The sequence below is a fragment of the Venturia canescens genome, chromosome 3, assembly GCF_019457755.1.
Source record: "Venturia canescens isolate UGA chromosome 3, ASM1945775v1, whole genome shotgun sequence".
NCBI lineage: Eukaryota > Metazoa > Arthropoda > Insecta > Hymenoptera > Ichneumonidae > Venturia > Venturia canescens.
The window spans coordinates 113,489-131,585 of NC_057423.1; the positions used below are offsets into that span (position 1 = coordinate 113,489).

At 41.8% G+C, this 18,097-nt stretch overlaps 1 protein-coding gene across 1 annotated transcript in view; it reads right to left on the reverse strand.

Moving 5' to 3' along the window:
* LOC122408266 (uncharacterized) overlaps positions 1-18,097 on the reverse strand; it is a 45,571-nt gene that overhangs the window by 1,348 nt on the left and 26,126 nt on the right. Inside the window, exons 3-5 of the mRNA XM_043414955.1 lie at positions 12,461-12,693; positions 442-683; positions 131-262 (exon numbers count right to left, since the gene is read on the reverse strand). Coding sequence (XP_043270890.1) covers positions 131-262; positions 442-683; positions 12,461-12,693 — 607 coding nt within the window. The remainder of the gene's footprint in view (positions 1-130; positions 263-441; positions 684-12,460; positions 12,694-18,097) is intronic.

Genomic DNA, 18,097 nt, shown 5'->3' on the forward strand with positions numbered 1-18,097 from the left:
TTGTTTTTAATTGTGGGGGCAGGCATTCGGACGGCGCCGAATCGTTTCGGCAATCGCGAATAAATCGATAATCAAGATTATCGCAATGAGGTTTGTTCGTATATGAATAAATATAATGATATACGCTTACAATCTATCTCTAAGAGAAAAGTATCCTTTGCCGCGTCTCGTACGTATGCAATCGAGATGATTTTCGAAGCAGTTGCAATGGCATTCACCCTCGGGCGTTATTCGCGGCGTGAATTCCGAGGGACATCTGCACCTGCGACAAATCGAAGATAAACCGATGTTTACTTGCTGTACAGTTTCGAGGAATATTCGTTCATCGTAAATTCGCGCTAGAACGTTTGTTGAACTTGATATGTGAGCGAAACCGCAATAATAAGGAGGCGAGTTAGCGTTAACGGAAAAGAAAAAAAACGAAAGGAAATATATATTTACGGTTTTTTAAGCGGTGGCGCTCGTCTGATGTTTTGCGGAGGAGACGATACCGGTGATGATGGGGTTGGTGGTGGTGCGTGATGCCTGGTAAATCTCTGCTCGTTCGATCCGCTCGTTTTATCAATGGTTGTTTCAATAAGCCCTCCAATACCCCCGTACTCCAGCCGCTCTCTGCATTCGCACTCGGTATGATTGTAGAAGGATAATTTCTTGACTACGCTTGCACCTCCGATGCTCGTAGTCTGAATCAATGGATCAACAATGCGCGTCATTAGTTGGTTTGTACCAAAAAAAATTTTAATATTAAACGAGCCTGTCCCGTCGCTCGCTACTCTATCTGCCTTTTATACTTTTATATAGGGGAACATGGGGCAAAGTGGCCACCCACTTTTTTGGGGCATTTTTGAATTCTGGGGCAAAGTGGCCACTCACGCAATTCCGATTTCTGGCGGGGCACAGAATCAGTGAGAATTCTATGTTTTTTGAGAAATTGATAGCTATTTGAGGCAGAGGGTGAGAATCATTTTGCGAATTACTGATAAATGTCTATTTTATATTAATTGACAAAAATCGTACTTATAATGGACTTCATCTTCATCAACACCTGCACACAAAGTGTGCGCCCATTTTAGGCATGTTTCGCAACGAATTCAATCTTTGGAGGAATGCGAATAAAGTTGATCGCGCAGAAAATACACGCAACGTCCGCCGCAGACAAGAATTTTTCTTTTTTCATGATCTCTTTTTTCTTACTCACTAGATTTGCGCGATACGACAGACTCGTGACAATGGCGGTTTTCCCACGATTTGCCCCCGATAAGAACGAGCTTTTGCCACTGGTAATGGGAAAATTTATCCAAGTATTCCGACTAATTCTTTTTTCATCCCATCGAAGGAGGGTACCTACTATGCCTCGTTTCTTTTCGGTTTATCGCGGCCTTCAATGTTCCATGCGGGAACAGTCTATTACAACGTCTATTTAACCAGAAGTGACAATTATCGATTTTCACTGCATTTGAGAGGGTGGCCACTTTGCCCCAAAAAATTTTCTCGACCAAATGAGGAAAAAGAGGATGAACAAAGAGTTTTAAGACTCAACAATAGTCGAAAGATCATTTATTAACTGATAAAGTGGGCTGGATATTCATTTTCGGCATGAAAAAAAATTTGGCAAAATTTATCGAAGTATTCTGACTAATTTTTTTTTCATCCTATCGAAGGAGGGTTCGTACTATGCCTCGTTTCTTTTCGTTTTATCGCATCCTTCAATGTTCCATGCGAGAACAGTCAATTCCAACATCTATTTAACCAGAAGTGACAATTATCGATTTTCATCGCATTTGAGGGGGTGGCCACTTTGCCCCAAAATTTTTTTTTTTTCAAAATTCGAGCAATAATGAGGTGGAATCAGTTTGAGGACATAAAAATAAGTAAATGACCATGTGCTACCCGACAAAACTCGTTAAATCCCTTAAGTGGACCACTTTGCCCCATACTCCCCTATATACATGCACCGTCGTCGCGCGCGAATTACCGGCCGCCGGCCGTCCTCAGCTTATTTTCATCGCTACCGCGAGAGTTAATTAATAAATAATTTAACGTCAATCGCGAGCGTGATATATTTTAGCGGCGCTGTAAGCGTCGCCTATATCTACGATATTATGATGGATGAAAGGGGTGATGCGGGGCGCGTACGCGCATCACGATTTTCATTTGGAAAAATTCTCGAAATTATGCCAGCTTGATCTATCACGCGAGGCATCGTTGCATCGTTGCATCGTTGCATTGTTGCATGGCTGCAGCCTGCAGCCTGCAGCGGCACGAGCGGAACTCGATATATACCTGCATGATGGTATTCTCGCCGCACTAACGCTCTCCATCTATATCGTAATAGCACGATCGGTTATTATATTTTCTTCGCAATGTGCTATTATATCGAAGATTGGAATGGATCGCCGATCGCGCTTTACGCCCGCTATTACATTGCATAATATCCAATACATATATATTATGCAATATCTTCTATCGGTAAAAGAAAAAATTATTAAGCAAAATTGTTTTTTCCTTTAATTCCGTTCGTACACCTATCGAACGTCCTGCTGGGGATAATACGAATTTCGATACTACGCAAATATATTCGCGAATAAAATCAAGTTTCATGATTCCCGCCCCCCGTGATATCAAGATTTTTTTTACACGCGTCGATTCGTGTCTTACAACGACGAAGGACCAGATATTTTGCTTCGTTCCAAGATCCCCCCCCCCTGGCATGCGTATCCCGAGCACGTATACTTGGATCGTTTTGGTCTCACCCCGTCGTCGCCGCCGCTCAACACCGGTTCTTCCTAACTGGAGCGGCGGCGGCGGCGGCGGCGGCAGGCAGCAGCATCACCACCACTTGAAACTTGGCTCTGCGATAACTAATGGCTCTGGTGTCTGTAGCGTTACTGAGCGCTACCAAGTATATTATATGGCTACATAGATAATGGTTCGAGTGAAAGAATATATATAAACACAAGCTTCGGCCGTGAATTGGTGGTAACATTTTTAGATCCAGCATCGACGAAGCTACCGCGCGCGAGGAACAAACTGTGACGAAGCGGCCGAGATTTATCTCCGAAGTTCGAATTTCCGAGTTTGGAATTTCCGGGTGCTAATGCGAAAAATATAATCGCCGCACCGGAAACCGAAATTGATAGGGTTGTTGTATAGTAGTTGTTCGGGGTATCGCGCGCGAAGCCGTAAGATATTCGATCGTGCATGGTAGCAGATTATTACTCGCTGATAATTCCAATTTTCTAATCGTTTCTCGGTAATTAGTTTCGTTCGAGTTGCCAATAAGACGCGATTCGATGATGCCTATAGTATGTGCGCGTGGAAAAAATATAGATTTTATGCGCGGCTAGTGCTCGGCGCTGCTTCACAGATGGAAAAATCTATCTTACTACTACTGATTAATATGTTAAACGTATATTGCTTCGTATAACAGCGAAGCAATGTTTAGAGAATGATCCCTCGTGATCCATCTTGAGCCTTGATTATAATATGGTAAATAAAAATAATCTCTGCGGTTGATATATGCCTCGCAATGTGAGAAATTTGACTACCGCGACCGTCGCCTCCTTATTTTTACGCCTCGATACAAATAAATAAATCCGGGGTACGATGCACCGGCGTGGCACGAAATAATGAGGTGAATATAGATAAATAAAGTGTAGGTGCGCTGCGATAAGGAAAGCAAGCAGCATGGAAAGAGGTTATATATACATATAGTATTATATATTAAGATCGAGAGTAGACGAAAATGTGTGATAACGTCGTTTATTAAGAGGTAAAATTTTATAATAGGTGTATATGGTGTATAGAGGCGAATCGTTGGATACAACTGCACAAAGGGAGTAGGGACTAGGCGTTATACTGTTCGTATTATCTTGGAAGAGGGCTTGGAGAGTCAGTGAAAAACGAAACTACCACCACGAGGGCAGGCATGTAAATCTGGCTGCCTGCATGGATATTTCGGTATCACGGAAGCAGCTACCTTCCTCCGTATTTATAATATAACCCGCTGCTGCGACTATTAAACGCGGTGAGCGAGCTTCCGAGAAGCGTTGGATGCATGATAGAATCATCCGCCGAATCGTCGCGCGTCTACTACCCCAAATTTGCTCTACTCAAAAAGGCCGTATACATTTTAACGATTAAGTTGTATCTCATTTTAATTATCATATAGGGTAGTATGGGGCAAAATCGACACTTAAGAATTTAAACAAGCTTCATCGATGGGCATATGGTTTTTTAACTATTTTTGAGTCCCAAAATTGATGCCCAGTTCTTGTTTCCCGAATTTCGTAAAAAAAAAAAAAAATTTCGGGGCAAAACGGACACACACACACACACACACACAGCCCTTCAGAGGCATAAAAATTGAAAAACCGACATTTTTCGAAATACAACCGTTCCAAGCGACTGTTCCCTAATAGAATGTCAACTCGGTAATATGGGAAAAGAAATGGGACCGCTCAGACTCCATTCCTTGGATGTAAATGAAAAAAAATGAGTCAAATCTTACATCCCATTTCTGTCATGTTTTTGAAGAATGCAAAATATAAAATTTTGGGTCCATCGTGCTGGAGTATATTTCGTGTTCGCACTATATCGGAGTCCCACCATTGATTCATGGTCCTAGTTTCCGAAATTTCTTCAAAAAAATTTTCCGGGGCACAACGGACACAACCTCCAAGAGGCATAAAAATTGAAATATCGAAATGTAGCAGTTTATCAGACAGAAAAAAATCTCACCAAGACAGCCAAGTCCTTGTCTTTTGAAGACGTTTCTTGCATTTTTTGCGAAGGGTTATATTCGTCGTCCTCCGAAGATTGGATTTACTGTGTAACATGCAAAAAATGGGCACACACCTTGTGTGCAAGTGTTGAAGACGAAGATGTCAGCTACGAGTGCAATTTTTGTATAAAATTAATATAAACCCTTTTTTTCCTTATTCGTACTTTGATTACGATTTTGGTTTTTAAAAATAATTCAAAAAAGCGAATAGATAGTGAGAAAGTAATTTGGGATCAATTTTGCTCTGAAACTTGAATTTTTTGGGGATTTCACCGTGGAATTTAACAATTTACCATGATTTATGGTCAGGACATGATTTGGAACTGAAAAAAAAAATGATATGCATTTTATGAAATTTCAGTTTCGGGAAAGTCCGTTTTGCCCCATATTACCCTATATCAAACGCAACCGTGTTATATTTATTGGAGCACGTGACACGCGTGACTATCATAGTATATAGGGGAGACCGGGGCAAAACGGGATACCTACGGAAATATTGAACTTTTCAGAAGTTTGGAAAGCTCTGTCTATTTTTTACTCCGAAAAACTAAGAAATTTACTGGAATTCTTTTCAATGTTCAAAAAAAAAAAAAATTCCGAGGCAAAAAGAGGTACCTCTTAAAAACTCATGAAATTTTTTTTCTTGCTCCCCTAGCCGAAAGTACGCACTTTCTGGCCGCATTTCAGGCCGGGAAGAGCATTTTTTGTGGCCGGCTGACTCGATTAACTTCAGTGCGCTTAGACGATATTTTTGCGAAAAAAAGACATTTCGATATATGAATGTGAAGTCTGTATTCGTTGCCATGATTTTATTTATTCGTTGTCAAGCATCATTATTTGCTTCAAGCGGGCGCGTATAGCGTAGCTTTCATCATTCATGTTATGCGCTATACTGCCATGAACCCGGACGAATAACATACATTTGTTCGTCCAGATGCGAAAACAGAAAATAATGTAACCGGACTAATAAAATGAATATGGTCGTTCGGAATAATGTTGTATGATTTCCAGATTCCAGGTTTATAGGAAAGCACATATTCATATAAATTGTCAAGTATAGCGGGAAATATTCATATATAGAAATTGTTAACTATCATGGGACTTTAAATCAGACATTTATCAACGAATTATTAATTTGTACTAATAATATTGTTGTATCATTGTGTGATATTTTGTGTGTGTTTTTATACTTTTTGATTATGTTTTTAATGTCCGTCCGCCCCCCCCCCCCCCCACGATTGCTAGTAATTATTGAACGTACTTTCGGTTACGGGATCAAGAAAAATAGTATACAACCCACGGCCCAAATGTTGAATGCCCTGGCATGTGCGATATGAAGGCCGAGGCGAAGCCGAGGCCAGGAAATCCAACTTTCGGGCCTAGGGTCGTAATATACTATTACTATGATTTTAATTCAATGCACCTGTAACCGAGTGCTTCCGAATTACCGCTGTAAGCGTTGAAAGCGATCTCAGCGCTTACAACGCTTTAACGTACGTCGAACGCACCCTCTGTAATTCAATTTAAAATTAATGATATGAATAATAACGAAGATTGCCAATGTTTATCCTTTCATAAAAGAAGAGTTGTCACGAAATCTCGAAGTGCGAGTTATTTTTGAAGCTGCTATAGACGTACTTTGATTGGTTGTCGATGTTGGGCTCGGAGTTCGTTCATGTGCGTATTTCAGATCGTAGAAAAAAGGAGGAAACAATTGCAATACATTCGATCGCGATCGTGTCAGATAAATTTATTTAGCGACATAAGAGTCAAGTGATGGAGTAATTTAGTAAGAGTGAACTTACTATTCGAAACAATAGTCCTGAGTAATATTTTTATTTAAATAGTGTTAAAACAATTAAAGACAAGCGCGCGTTTGCGCGCGCGGTGACCCTAGTTTTGTAAAAAATTGTATTCTTTATCCACTGAATCATGGATTCAGTGCCAAAATTGAGCGGAGTGGGCACATGATTCATGTGCAGGTGTAACCACACATGATGGTCCGCAAACATATAGCGTAGCGAAGCAGTAATTGCAGATATACAAATACTTTTTGTATATCTGTGCAAAAACATTTTCACTTTGGAAGTGATGTAAAAAACGAAAATTTGAAAAAAAAAACGAATTTTTTGAAAAAAAAAAATCAAAATCGAAAAAAAAACAAGATAGTTTGGAAAAAATATATTTCATGTTCTTTTCGGACAAGTATAAAAATTGAAAAAAAAGACAAAAAAATTTCTCTCATTTTTCGGGTATCCCGTTTTGCCCCGGTCTCCCCTATACTTAATCTCGGGGGCGGTCGGCCCCAATTTTTTTTTTTCGGCTCAGCAATTTTTCAAGGACCCAAACGCATCGAGTCAATTATATACATTTATACGTATAGAATGAATTTATTGGAATCGACGACAACTAACAATGATTATTATCACGACGAATAGCGCGAGTCGGCGCGCTGATAAATATTATCTCTTGGCGTTGACAATATATATAATACCCCCCCCCCCCCCTCCTTCCCCGCGACGCTCGCCGTTGTACCACCTTTCGGTGCGCGGGATGTCTCTTCCATGCATGCACGAGACAGGCATGCACTCGAGCATTGAGTTTCACCCCATTGCAGAGAGCACAAGCATTATAAACGACGAGAGACGTGATATACAAATAACTAAGGCGATATAAATACCGGGAGCAAAAGCGAGGTGACGAGGGACGCGCTTTGTATATGCATGTAATCGTTCGTCGTATGCGCTATTCGCTCTTTGACAGACAGACGGTGCTGGCTGTTGCGGCGGCACGGCGGCAAGACAGCAAGACGGTACACCGATCCGTGCATGTCCTATATAAACGCGCGCCCCGTCTCTGACTCATCAAACGAAACAATATGCGATACGCGCGCGGAGTAAAAGCGCACGGGCAAACATTACATCAAATCGCGCGCAGTAACCGCATGCACAAGATGAGGACTCGACGGATTTTTCCTCACAATGCATTCCATTATGTACTCGTACCGCATTACTCGAATTACGGTACTCGCGCTCACTCGCTCCTTATTCCGTCAATTCGTTTTTATTCATCTATTCATATACGCGTCCCCCTTTCCCCATGCTTATTCTATTTATTCATCCAAACGATGGACGCGCGAGTCGAGTATCGAAAAACGCTCCCGTCGATATACCGGACGATAAATGAATGAAAACTTGCCGTACCCGCACGCTCCTTCGCGTTATCACCATGATTTTTACGTTTCATAATTTTTCTCATCTTCGAATACGACGCTATTATTAAGTAATCCGCGCGCGTATACAGTAAGCGACATTCGAAATTAAGAGGAAAGGGTCTCGTTATATCGAAATGAGATATTATTATACACCCTGCCCCGTTGTGCCCCGTCATATATATACGCGGAGAAAAAAGGAATATTTATTTTCGTTTTTTCGGGATGGGCGGCGGGTAATGCGCGTAAGGTGTTAATGCAAGGAAGCGGGAGACTGCAAAGAAGAATGGGACACGGGACGAGGCTCTCTCATGTCGCGATATAACATGCACGACCCGGAATACGCTGTATATTTACTTAGACGCGTAAATACGCGATGTAGTAATATTTTAATGGCATTATTATGTATAATAAAACATGCACGGCGAGCGAAGAAAGCGATAGCAGGGCAATATCGAGCCGCCACGCAGTTGGACCATGCAGAAACAGGACGACATTGATGGAATCGTGACTGACCTAATTGCGGCAAGAGCGGTTTATGCGTATACGCGTCGTCCGCGGTAATTCCCGCGAGATACGAGTGATGGTGTCGGAACGATCTTCCTCCGCGCCGCGGTGATCCGGTGATCTATCAACGCACGCGAATAGACTGATAAATTCTTCGGGAGGGGGGGGGGGGGGGGGGTACTCGTATTCTCAATGGCGTGGCTTATTTGAAATCGCAATCGTCACGACGTCTGTCGTCGTTTACGATCATGCAACCAAGATCTTAATCTCGCGTACGCGAGCTACACGCGCACACGCACGGCAACGCGAAGCTTCAGGACATTGTTATATCCTTACGAGCGTTTCGAAGCGCTTCCGCATTTGAGCTTCGTTTTATAACTGACGCCCGGTCGTAAATCGATCCCTACCTCGACCACCGAGTTTGAGAGCAAGTTCGCTTTTTTCCACTTGGTTGCGGTGCGCGCATGCTCAAACGCACCTTATTTTCAATACATCCCATTCATTTTTCTTATTTATTTTGTACCGTATTTAATGATGATTAGCGGCATTATAGATTATAACGATAAATCATATATGAAAATAGCAATGATGCTTCGCCAAGTTTTTTACCGAAGCGATTCGTTTGCATGAAATATCTAACGAACCGCAATATGCGTCATTTTAAAAAAATAATAGCAACACTGCATGACCGGATGCGGCGACGAGTATGGTGACAAAATTATTGAAAAAATATGGGTAATTAAAATATAGTATAGAAAAATATAGGTAAGTAAATTGTTTGCGATTCGAATTTGAATAAATCCATGGTGGAGCCGCGATGAGGGAATTGGGGAAAAGGTGAATAACGATTGGAATGCGGCGCGCGCGGGCGTGGTGCGACGCGGCGGAGACAAGCTACTGTCGTGCGTGAGTGTTAAGTGGAGGTTGGGAGCGTATATATATGTACTTTATAGCGGTGGAGTACATTCATGGGAAAAATGTCTCAATCATTCGCGCTGTCGTCGCGAGTCGTGTATACATTGAAATAGTCTTTTTTTTTTCTTTTTTTTTTACTGAGATACCGGGCCGCTAATGAATCGAACGAAAGGTATGTATACGAATAGCTCGCAGCTGGAAGATGGTGCGATTAAAAGGAATGCAGCGTTACAGTTGTGCCGGCACATATCGCACTCTAGATATCAGCGTGAGTTTCGCTCGATTAACCGTGTGTGCCGAGGCCGAATAAATCGCGGTATAGACATTGTAATAATTAAATCATTATGAGCCAATGAACAGGCTGCAATGAGTATGAAATACGCAAACGTGTTCGCGCACCCGTGCCATAATATATCCTGCACTGTGCTTTTGTACCGGACAAGAGCCAAATAAGTATAGGGGAATTCGGGGCGAAATGGACACTTAACGATTTAAGCAAGTTTTATTGATAAGCATATTATGGTCTTCCAACCATGTTTGAGCCCCAAAATTCATTTCCCCTTCTAGTTTCCCCAATTTCGCAAAAAAAATATTTTCGAGCTAAAATGAATGCAACAACTTCGCAAAGGTATCGAAAATTGAAAAATTACATTTTTCGCATTTCGTGAGGGGTGTTTTCGGATTAAATTTGATTCCTGTGATATGTGGAAAGCAATCAGTAGTTTTGGGATCGAAGTAAGAATTTTATGAAATTGATAAAATTTTAGATTAGGAGGGAGCTTAATCTGAATTTTTTAAAATTATTATTATTATTAAATTAAATTAAAGTTTTATAAAATTCAACATATTACGTGCACGCGTTAATACGCCAACATTATAGAGTTTATTTCGTACGATGCGACAATTGCATAAACGTGTCCGTTGTCGCCGTATATTCCGCTGCGCCACCAATAAAATGTCTCGCACTCAATTTCCATTTAAGCCTAACCGATCTTTCTTTATACGTGTACAGTCTTTTCTATGATAATGCATTGATTTTGATGAGATAAAGAGTCGAATTATTCGTGTGAAAAAACCGTCCGAGCGGCAACAGGTAGTTCAGGTGGATTGCCCGACAGCGTATCCTTCGTGCGCGCGGATAGTTCGCTTGGCCAACAAATGGATGTATGCGCTCTTTTATTTTTTTTTCTTTCGTAACCCGCGGTTATATGCGGTTTTTTTACTCCACTTTGCTCGATCCTGAGCGAAACAATGATCGACAAATTGGGGGCGGTTTCATGATTCACGGTCCACATTTATACTCGCCTAAGAGAGATACCTGCGCTCAAAAATATGTTAATTTTCTAGCCGAGTTCCGTGCATGCGATCGTAAACGTCCCTCAATTATCGAAAACCAATGTGTATACAAAAAAAATCCACATCGATACATACTTGCGTTTTTTTCCCATATTCGATTCACTTTTTTTTACGTTTATTTTATTTGTCGCTATATCACAGTTATTGTTTATGCTCCCCCCCCCCTCTCTCTCTCTCTCCTGATAATCAGAATATATATTATAGCATATAACGAAGTTTATGTAATATAATGTAATATAATGTATATAATATAACCCAAATAAAAACGTTGTTTTACAATCTGGCTAATAGCAACAACAATTTGTTCCCTCTTGCTATAACAGAATTCTGTTAAACGAATAAATTCGAACTCGACAAAACTTCACTGAATGAAGAAAAAACTTGAAATCATACGTAGCTATACATATATACCTATACTTGTTTGTGTATAGAAGGAAATAATGTGTTTTCTCTACCTTCTTTTACGAACTTTAATTTATCTCTTTGTTTAAACTCATAAAAAACACACGCACACACACACACACATATATCCGGACATTTTTTCTAGATATGATTTTCGATGTTTTGTAACATTTTGAGCACATTGACATTGAAAACTGGAAAAAAAAAAAATTTCATCGTCACAAAGCTTCCTCGTTGAGGAAGCAAAAGTGCATGATAAATGCTTTTCGACCAGCTCTGCTTGCTCCAAAAACTCTGGTAGCAACTCGCTTTCCTTTGACACATGTATAGCAACTTTTCAATAAATCTTTAGATATATAGCGAGCCAAAAATGTACGCGACGTATATGTACGAGTCGTCAAAAATTCACTAAATTTTATTTCTCATCTCTCTCAATGTGTACATGCATACGAGAACAGAAAGTACAGCTCATTGAAAAGGAAAACTCTTAATGGATATTTATCCTCTGCATAATTGCAGTGCCGAGTTTACCCTGCGGTAATCGTGCATAATGCCTCGTTCGACCAGCATGATGAAGTCTCGTTTGTAAATACCTGGGTGTGTGTGTGTGTGTGAGAGAGAGAGAGAGAGAGAGAGAGAGAGAGAGAGAACGAAGGCGGTTCTCTGCCTTGGGCGATCAATTTTACTTAACTGTCATGCGTTAATATCTAATTGAATATACAAAATAACGCAAATGTGTATTTAGCGCGTGAAGCCTTGCCATAAAAAGGCAATATACCTCTACGGAGTGTCTCGTCCCTCGCTCGTCCCAATAAAAATTTTTTTTCTTGAATCACGATTGTATAGCAATTGTATTTGTTCGATCGCTCGCTAAACATGCAAATATACGAAAACATTGGGAAAACACGTTGATTAGTCTCGAGTCATCGCGAGGTATACGTTATACGATTCTGCTTCACATTGGCAAATCAGCCCAGAAGGTACTGGATTTTTTCTTTCCGATCCGATGCTTTTGATCCAACGAATCGCCAAAGATCACCTACGATCAAGGTATATATCATTTCGAAAATGGCTCGAAACCGCTCTGCCAGCGGCGGCAGAGACCAGTGCGCAATTCATTCATTTCCATTTTCTTTCGAAAAAATTCTTCGAACATTTCATCAATCCGGTTCATTAACAATTTGGAGAAGTAAAAGTTATGCGACGAAAATAGAATACTGCTTTTTGTAAGGAAAAATAACAATAACAAATGCATGTATAAGTGATGAAAATATCAAGAGACTCACGTAGAAGTATAGTTCGACGCGATGGGAGAGCTTGGGGACGCAGGTGAGTGCTTCCGAACTGCAGCATCCGGTATCGTCCGAACATCTGTGGAGTATAGCACAGTGTGGAATGTAAGTTGTCGAGGGACTCGGGTATACCTCACGGACCGGTATAACTCGAGCTCTTGGCCATTGGCAACTACCCTCTCGAGATACTTTTCTCGCGTGTTGAAGAGCTTCTTTTATTTCGGCCGCTGAAACATTGAAACATAACGGAGGTTTATATTTTTTTGTCGGATCACCCTCTATTTCGGAACAATCTCTTTATCCAACTATTATCATCATCATCATCATCCTTATTATTAATATTACCGCAAGCTAATCCCATGCGGTACTACCGCGCCTTATTCTTGCCCCGTTATCGTTTGAAATACATTTTCAATTAAATTTTTTAACGCACGCTAAATTCGCCATAACTATATGGCTAATGTTGGATGATGTCGCGCGAAATATGTTGGCGCGGATACAAAAGTGGGCCAAGCAAATCACAACGATATAGGTTAGGTATGTATAGGGGAACATGGGGCAAAGTGGCCACCCACTTTGCCCCATGTGAAAAAAGAGATCATCAAAAAAGAAAAATTCTTGTCTGCGGCGGACGTTGCTTGTATTTTCTGCGATCAACTTTTGTTCGGTTAAATACATTTTGAAACGGCGGGTATCTCCGATTGGCGAAGATGGGTGGCCAATCGGGAACGCGAAAGATAGAGGGCGACAATGTCGGGAAAAAAAAGGCGGGCGGCGTAGCGTTGGAATCGTCGTGGTTATGCTTTGTCGCTTCGAGTGAAGGAGAGTGTTCAATAAAGTAAACTTTTGAAATCGTACAACGTGATAGATTATTTGTAAAAACCTTGTCAAAACATTTGGCGACCGTGACAGGACTTTGGTGTTACAATAATCGAACGTACGCTCTGGAAAAATGGAAGGTGCAAAAAAGTTGAGAAAAGTCACTCGTAGCGCGTTCTCGAGGGCGTGCAATAACCTCGAAAAACTTGTCGAAAACGAACAATCGGATTTAGACGATATTCAAGTGATTTACGAGATCCTAAGGGACAATGCTACTGATCTGGAAGTCGCAAACAAAAGGGTTTTCGATGAAATGATGGCTGCGGACTGTGCAGAGAAAGATTTTGAAGCGGAGAGTATATCCGTGGAAGAATACAAAACGAAATACATTCGAGTTAAACTAAAAGTTACGGAGAGGCTCGAACAACGCAACATGGCCGTTATGAACGGGGGCAAAATCGGTAACCACGCAGTAAACGAGATTGGGACGAACCGAAGGAGTTTCAAGCTGCCGAAGATCGAGTTGAAAAAGTTTAGCGGAGAAGTGAAAGATTGGCTGCAATTCTGGTCGCAGTTTAAGAAGATTCATGACGATGCGACGATTGAAACAGAGGACAAATTTCAGTATTTGTTACAAGCTATGGTTACAGGATCACGTGCAAGCGAATTGGTCAACAGTTTTCCACTGTCAGGAGAAAATTATCAAAAGGTAATCAAAAGCTTAAAAAGTCGTTTTGGTCGAGACGAACTTCTCGTCGAAGTTTACGTTCGCGAATTATTGAAACTCGTTTTGCAAAACGCGGTAAAATCGAAAGATAAGCCTGCGTTGTCGAGACTATACGATAAACTCGAGTCACACATACGTGCCTTAGAAACACTGGGAGTCACGACGGATAAATGCGCTGCGATGTTGTACCCACTGGTAGAGTCTGCGCTTCCTGAGGAAACATTACGGGCTTGGCAAAGGAGTGCCGTATTGGGAAATGATATTGAGTCGAAGGAGCGTTTAACCTCACTTTTGAATTTTCTAGCAAACGAAGTTGAAAACGAGGAAAGAATTGCCATGGCTGTGCAAGGATTCGGGATAACATCCGAGTCGGAAAATGGGAAAAGATCAGATTCAGAAAAGGTAAAGAAATTAAAAACGAAATCTGAAATGAAGGATATAGCGACTGCGACGACGTTGTTGACGACGAAGGATGACAAATTGGTATGTGTGTTTTGTTCCGGAGGACATAAAAGTCCAGACTGTAATGAAGCACGGCAAATGACGCATCAGGAGAAGCAAACGAAATTGAAGCAGCAGAATTGTTGTTTCAATTGTACGAGAAGCGGACATACGGCACGAAGATGCCGAGTCCATCTGAATTGTGCCTGGTGTGGTAAGAGACACGTAGTGGTCATGTGTCCAGAGATGGCAGAAAAAAGGAAAACAACCGAGGAAAAAACAAAACCCGAGACGAAAATTGATACCGATCAAAATTTAGCCAATTTTGAAAATGACCCAGAAGTTCTTTTGCAGACGTTGCGTGTGAGATTGTGTGGCGAGGAAAAGGACTGTGAAGTACGAGCCCTTATTGACACCGGTTCACAGAGGTCATACGTGACGAAGGATGCTGTGAATGCTATTGGCTGCACACCCCTGGGAAGTTTACTACTGAAGCACGCTTTATTTGGAGGGGTCAAATCGCAACAACAGGAACATAAGAGGTATCAGTTGAGAATGACGGATTTGAAAGGTGAGTTTCCTTGTCGGTTCGAGGTATTGGACAACGAACAAATATGTAGCAACGTTCCTAATGTACGAGTAGGACCATGGGCAGCTGAATTGAGACGTTTAAACATCGAACTTTCTGATACACACGATGTTTCCGAACCGATACAAGTATTAATCGGAGCGGATGTTGCGGGAAAATTGATGACAGGGAAAACGCATATATTAACAAGTGGTCCCGTGGCAGTAGAGACACGATTGGGATGGACTCTGATGGGAAAAGTAACAAAAAATCGCGACAGATGGGACACTGCATTGACGGTAATTTCGATGTTCCAGATGGAGGCTAAGATTGAGAAGTTGTGGGAATTGGATATACTCGGTATATCGGAGCCGGTTCGAAAACTAACGATCGAAGAACGGGAAAAAATGGTCGAAGAGAATTTTCGATCCACCGTGCGGGTGAACAATGAAAATCGTTACGAAGTACAACTACCGTGGATTAGTGATCATCCACCAATACCGTCAAATCGAATGTTGGCAGAGAAACGCTTAGAAACAACAACAAAAAGACTGCAAAAAGAAGGATATTTCGTCGAGTATGACAACGTCTTGAACGGATGGCTGGAAGAGGGAATAATCGAGCGAGTACCCGACACAGAGATTGACAAATTCGGGCATTACATCCCTCACAGACACGTGGTCAAAAAGAATAGTACGACGAACGTACGACCAGTGTTCGATGCTTCGGCGAGAGAGAAAGAATCGCCTTCTTTAAATCTATGCCTCGAAAAGGGTCCAAACTTGATTGAATTGATTCCTGCGATTTTGACGAGATTTAGAACGTCAAAAATTGGTGTTATCGCGGATATAAAAAAGGCTTTTTTGCAGATCAGTGTTCGTCAAGAGGACCGCGACTTTCTTCGTTTCTTGTGGTGGAAACCAGGGTCGAATCAAGAAACTGTAGTCTATCGACATTGTCGTGTCGTCTTCGGTGTGTCGTGTAGTCCTTTTCTGCTGGGAGCAGTCATAAATCTACATCTGGAAAGGGCGTCAAAAGACCAACCAAGACGTTGAACAAGAAGCGGATGACCAACGTGTACTCGATAAAATGAAAAGAAGTTTTTATGTGGATGATTGCATAACGAGTGTAGATACGGAAGACGAGATCGAATGCTTCGTGAAAGTCGCCTCTGAGGTCATGGCAAATGGCGGATTTGAATTGAGAGGGTGGGAGAAAACTGGACAAGACGGAAATGAGCAAGCAAAAGTTTTGGGGCTTGTCTGGAATAAAAGAAACGATACTCTCGAAATAAACAGAGGGATCTTGAAAGATGAGTTGCCTGAAAAAATAACAAAAAGAGTTATTCTGTCAACGGCACAAGCTCTTTTCGATCCGATCGGTTTTACAGCACCTGTAAGTCTCTTTCCCAAAGTTTTGCTTCAAGAGGCTTGGTCATCGAAGATCGACTGGGATACCGAAGTGGATGACGACATGCGAATGAGATCGTCGCTTGGTTCGAGGAATTGCAAGCGTTGAGCGAAATAAAAATACCGAGACACTTATTTAACGGAGCCAAAAGATCAAATGATGTGAGTCTTCATGTTTTTTGCGATGCTAGTCAGAAAGCATATGCGGCCGTAGTCTATATACGTTCTGAAAATGACGATGGCACAACGATACAACTCGTACAAGCAAAATCTCGAGTGGCGCCGAAGAAAACAACGATTCCTCGACTGGAACTGCTAGCGGCAACGATTGGGGCGCGACTGGCGGCTTCGACGAAAAACGCCTTGGACCTGCAGGAAGTCACTACGTTTTTTTGGAGTGATTCGACTACGGTGCTGTCCTGGATACACAGAGAATCGGAATGGAGTGTGTTCGTATGGAATCGCGTGCAGGAGATAAAGAAATTGACGGATTGGAAAGAATGGAGACACGTTCCAGGCGAAGTCAATTCAGCGGATTTGCCATCGAGAGGATGTTCCGTGCAATCGCTACTTGCATCAAAATGGTGGGAGGGACCAGAATGGTTGTCGAAACCCGAGCGAGAGTGGCCTTGCCAGTCCTTCACAGCGGACGAGACAGAAATACGTACGGAGTTGAAGAAGACGTTGATGGCGATGGTCAACGCTTCTCAAGGAATTTCACCATGTGATTGGATTTGTCAACATCGGTCTGGCTATCGAAAAACTATCCGTTTAATGACATATGTACGGCGATTCATTGCCAATTTGCGATGCTCTAAGAAAGATCGAAAAATCGGAAGTTTAACGTTGCAAGAGAGCGAGGAAACGGAAATGCAAATTTTGAAAGTGGTTCAAAAGGAAGCGTTCAAAAATGAGCTAGATGAGAAACTCGGATCGTTAAGTGCGTTCAAGGACGAGAACGGTCTCATTCGATTGAATACGAAAGTTGCAAGACGTCCAGACACTTATGATTTTCGTTCTCCAATCGTTTTGCCGAAACATAATACGATAACGGATCGATTGGTATTCGAGAGACACGAAGAATTATGCCACGCCGGAGTTCAAACAGTCTTGGTTAACCTTCGAGAGAATTTTTGGATCGTTGGAGGGCGAAAAACAGTCCGTTCAATAGTCAAGAGATGCGTTATTTGTAAAAAACAAGAAGCCAAGAGTTTCGAGACCAAAACGACGTCGCTGCCTTTGAATCGTGTAAGAGAAGCAGGTGTTTTCGAAATAACGGGTGTTGATTTCGCCGGGCCAGTATTTCTGGTGGGAAAACAAAAGGCATGGATATGTTTGTTTACGTGTGCAATATATCGAGCTGTTCATCTAGAATTGGTAACATCACTGTCGACCAGTGTGTTCTTGGAGGCATTTCGACGGTTCGTCGCGAGACGGGCAAGGCCGTATATAATCTACAGCGACAATGGAACGAATTTTGTGGGAACTGAGAACTTGTTTAAAAGAATCAATTGGGAAAAGGTATCCAATTATTCGGGAGCACAGAAAATAAGATGGATTTTCAATCCCCCGTCTGCTTCGTGGTGGGGAGGATGGTGGGAGCGGCTAGTCGGACTCGTCAAACGATTACTTCGTCGAGTACTGGGAAAAGCATGTCTGTCTTATGA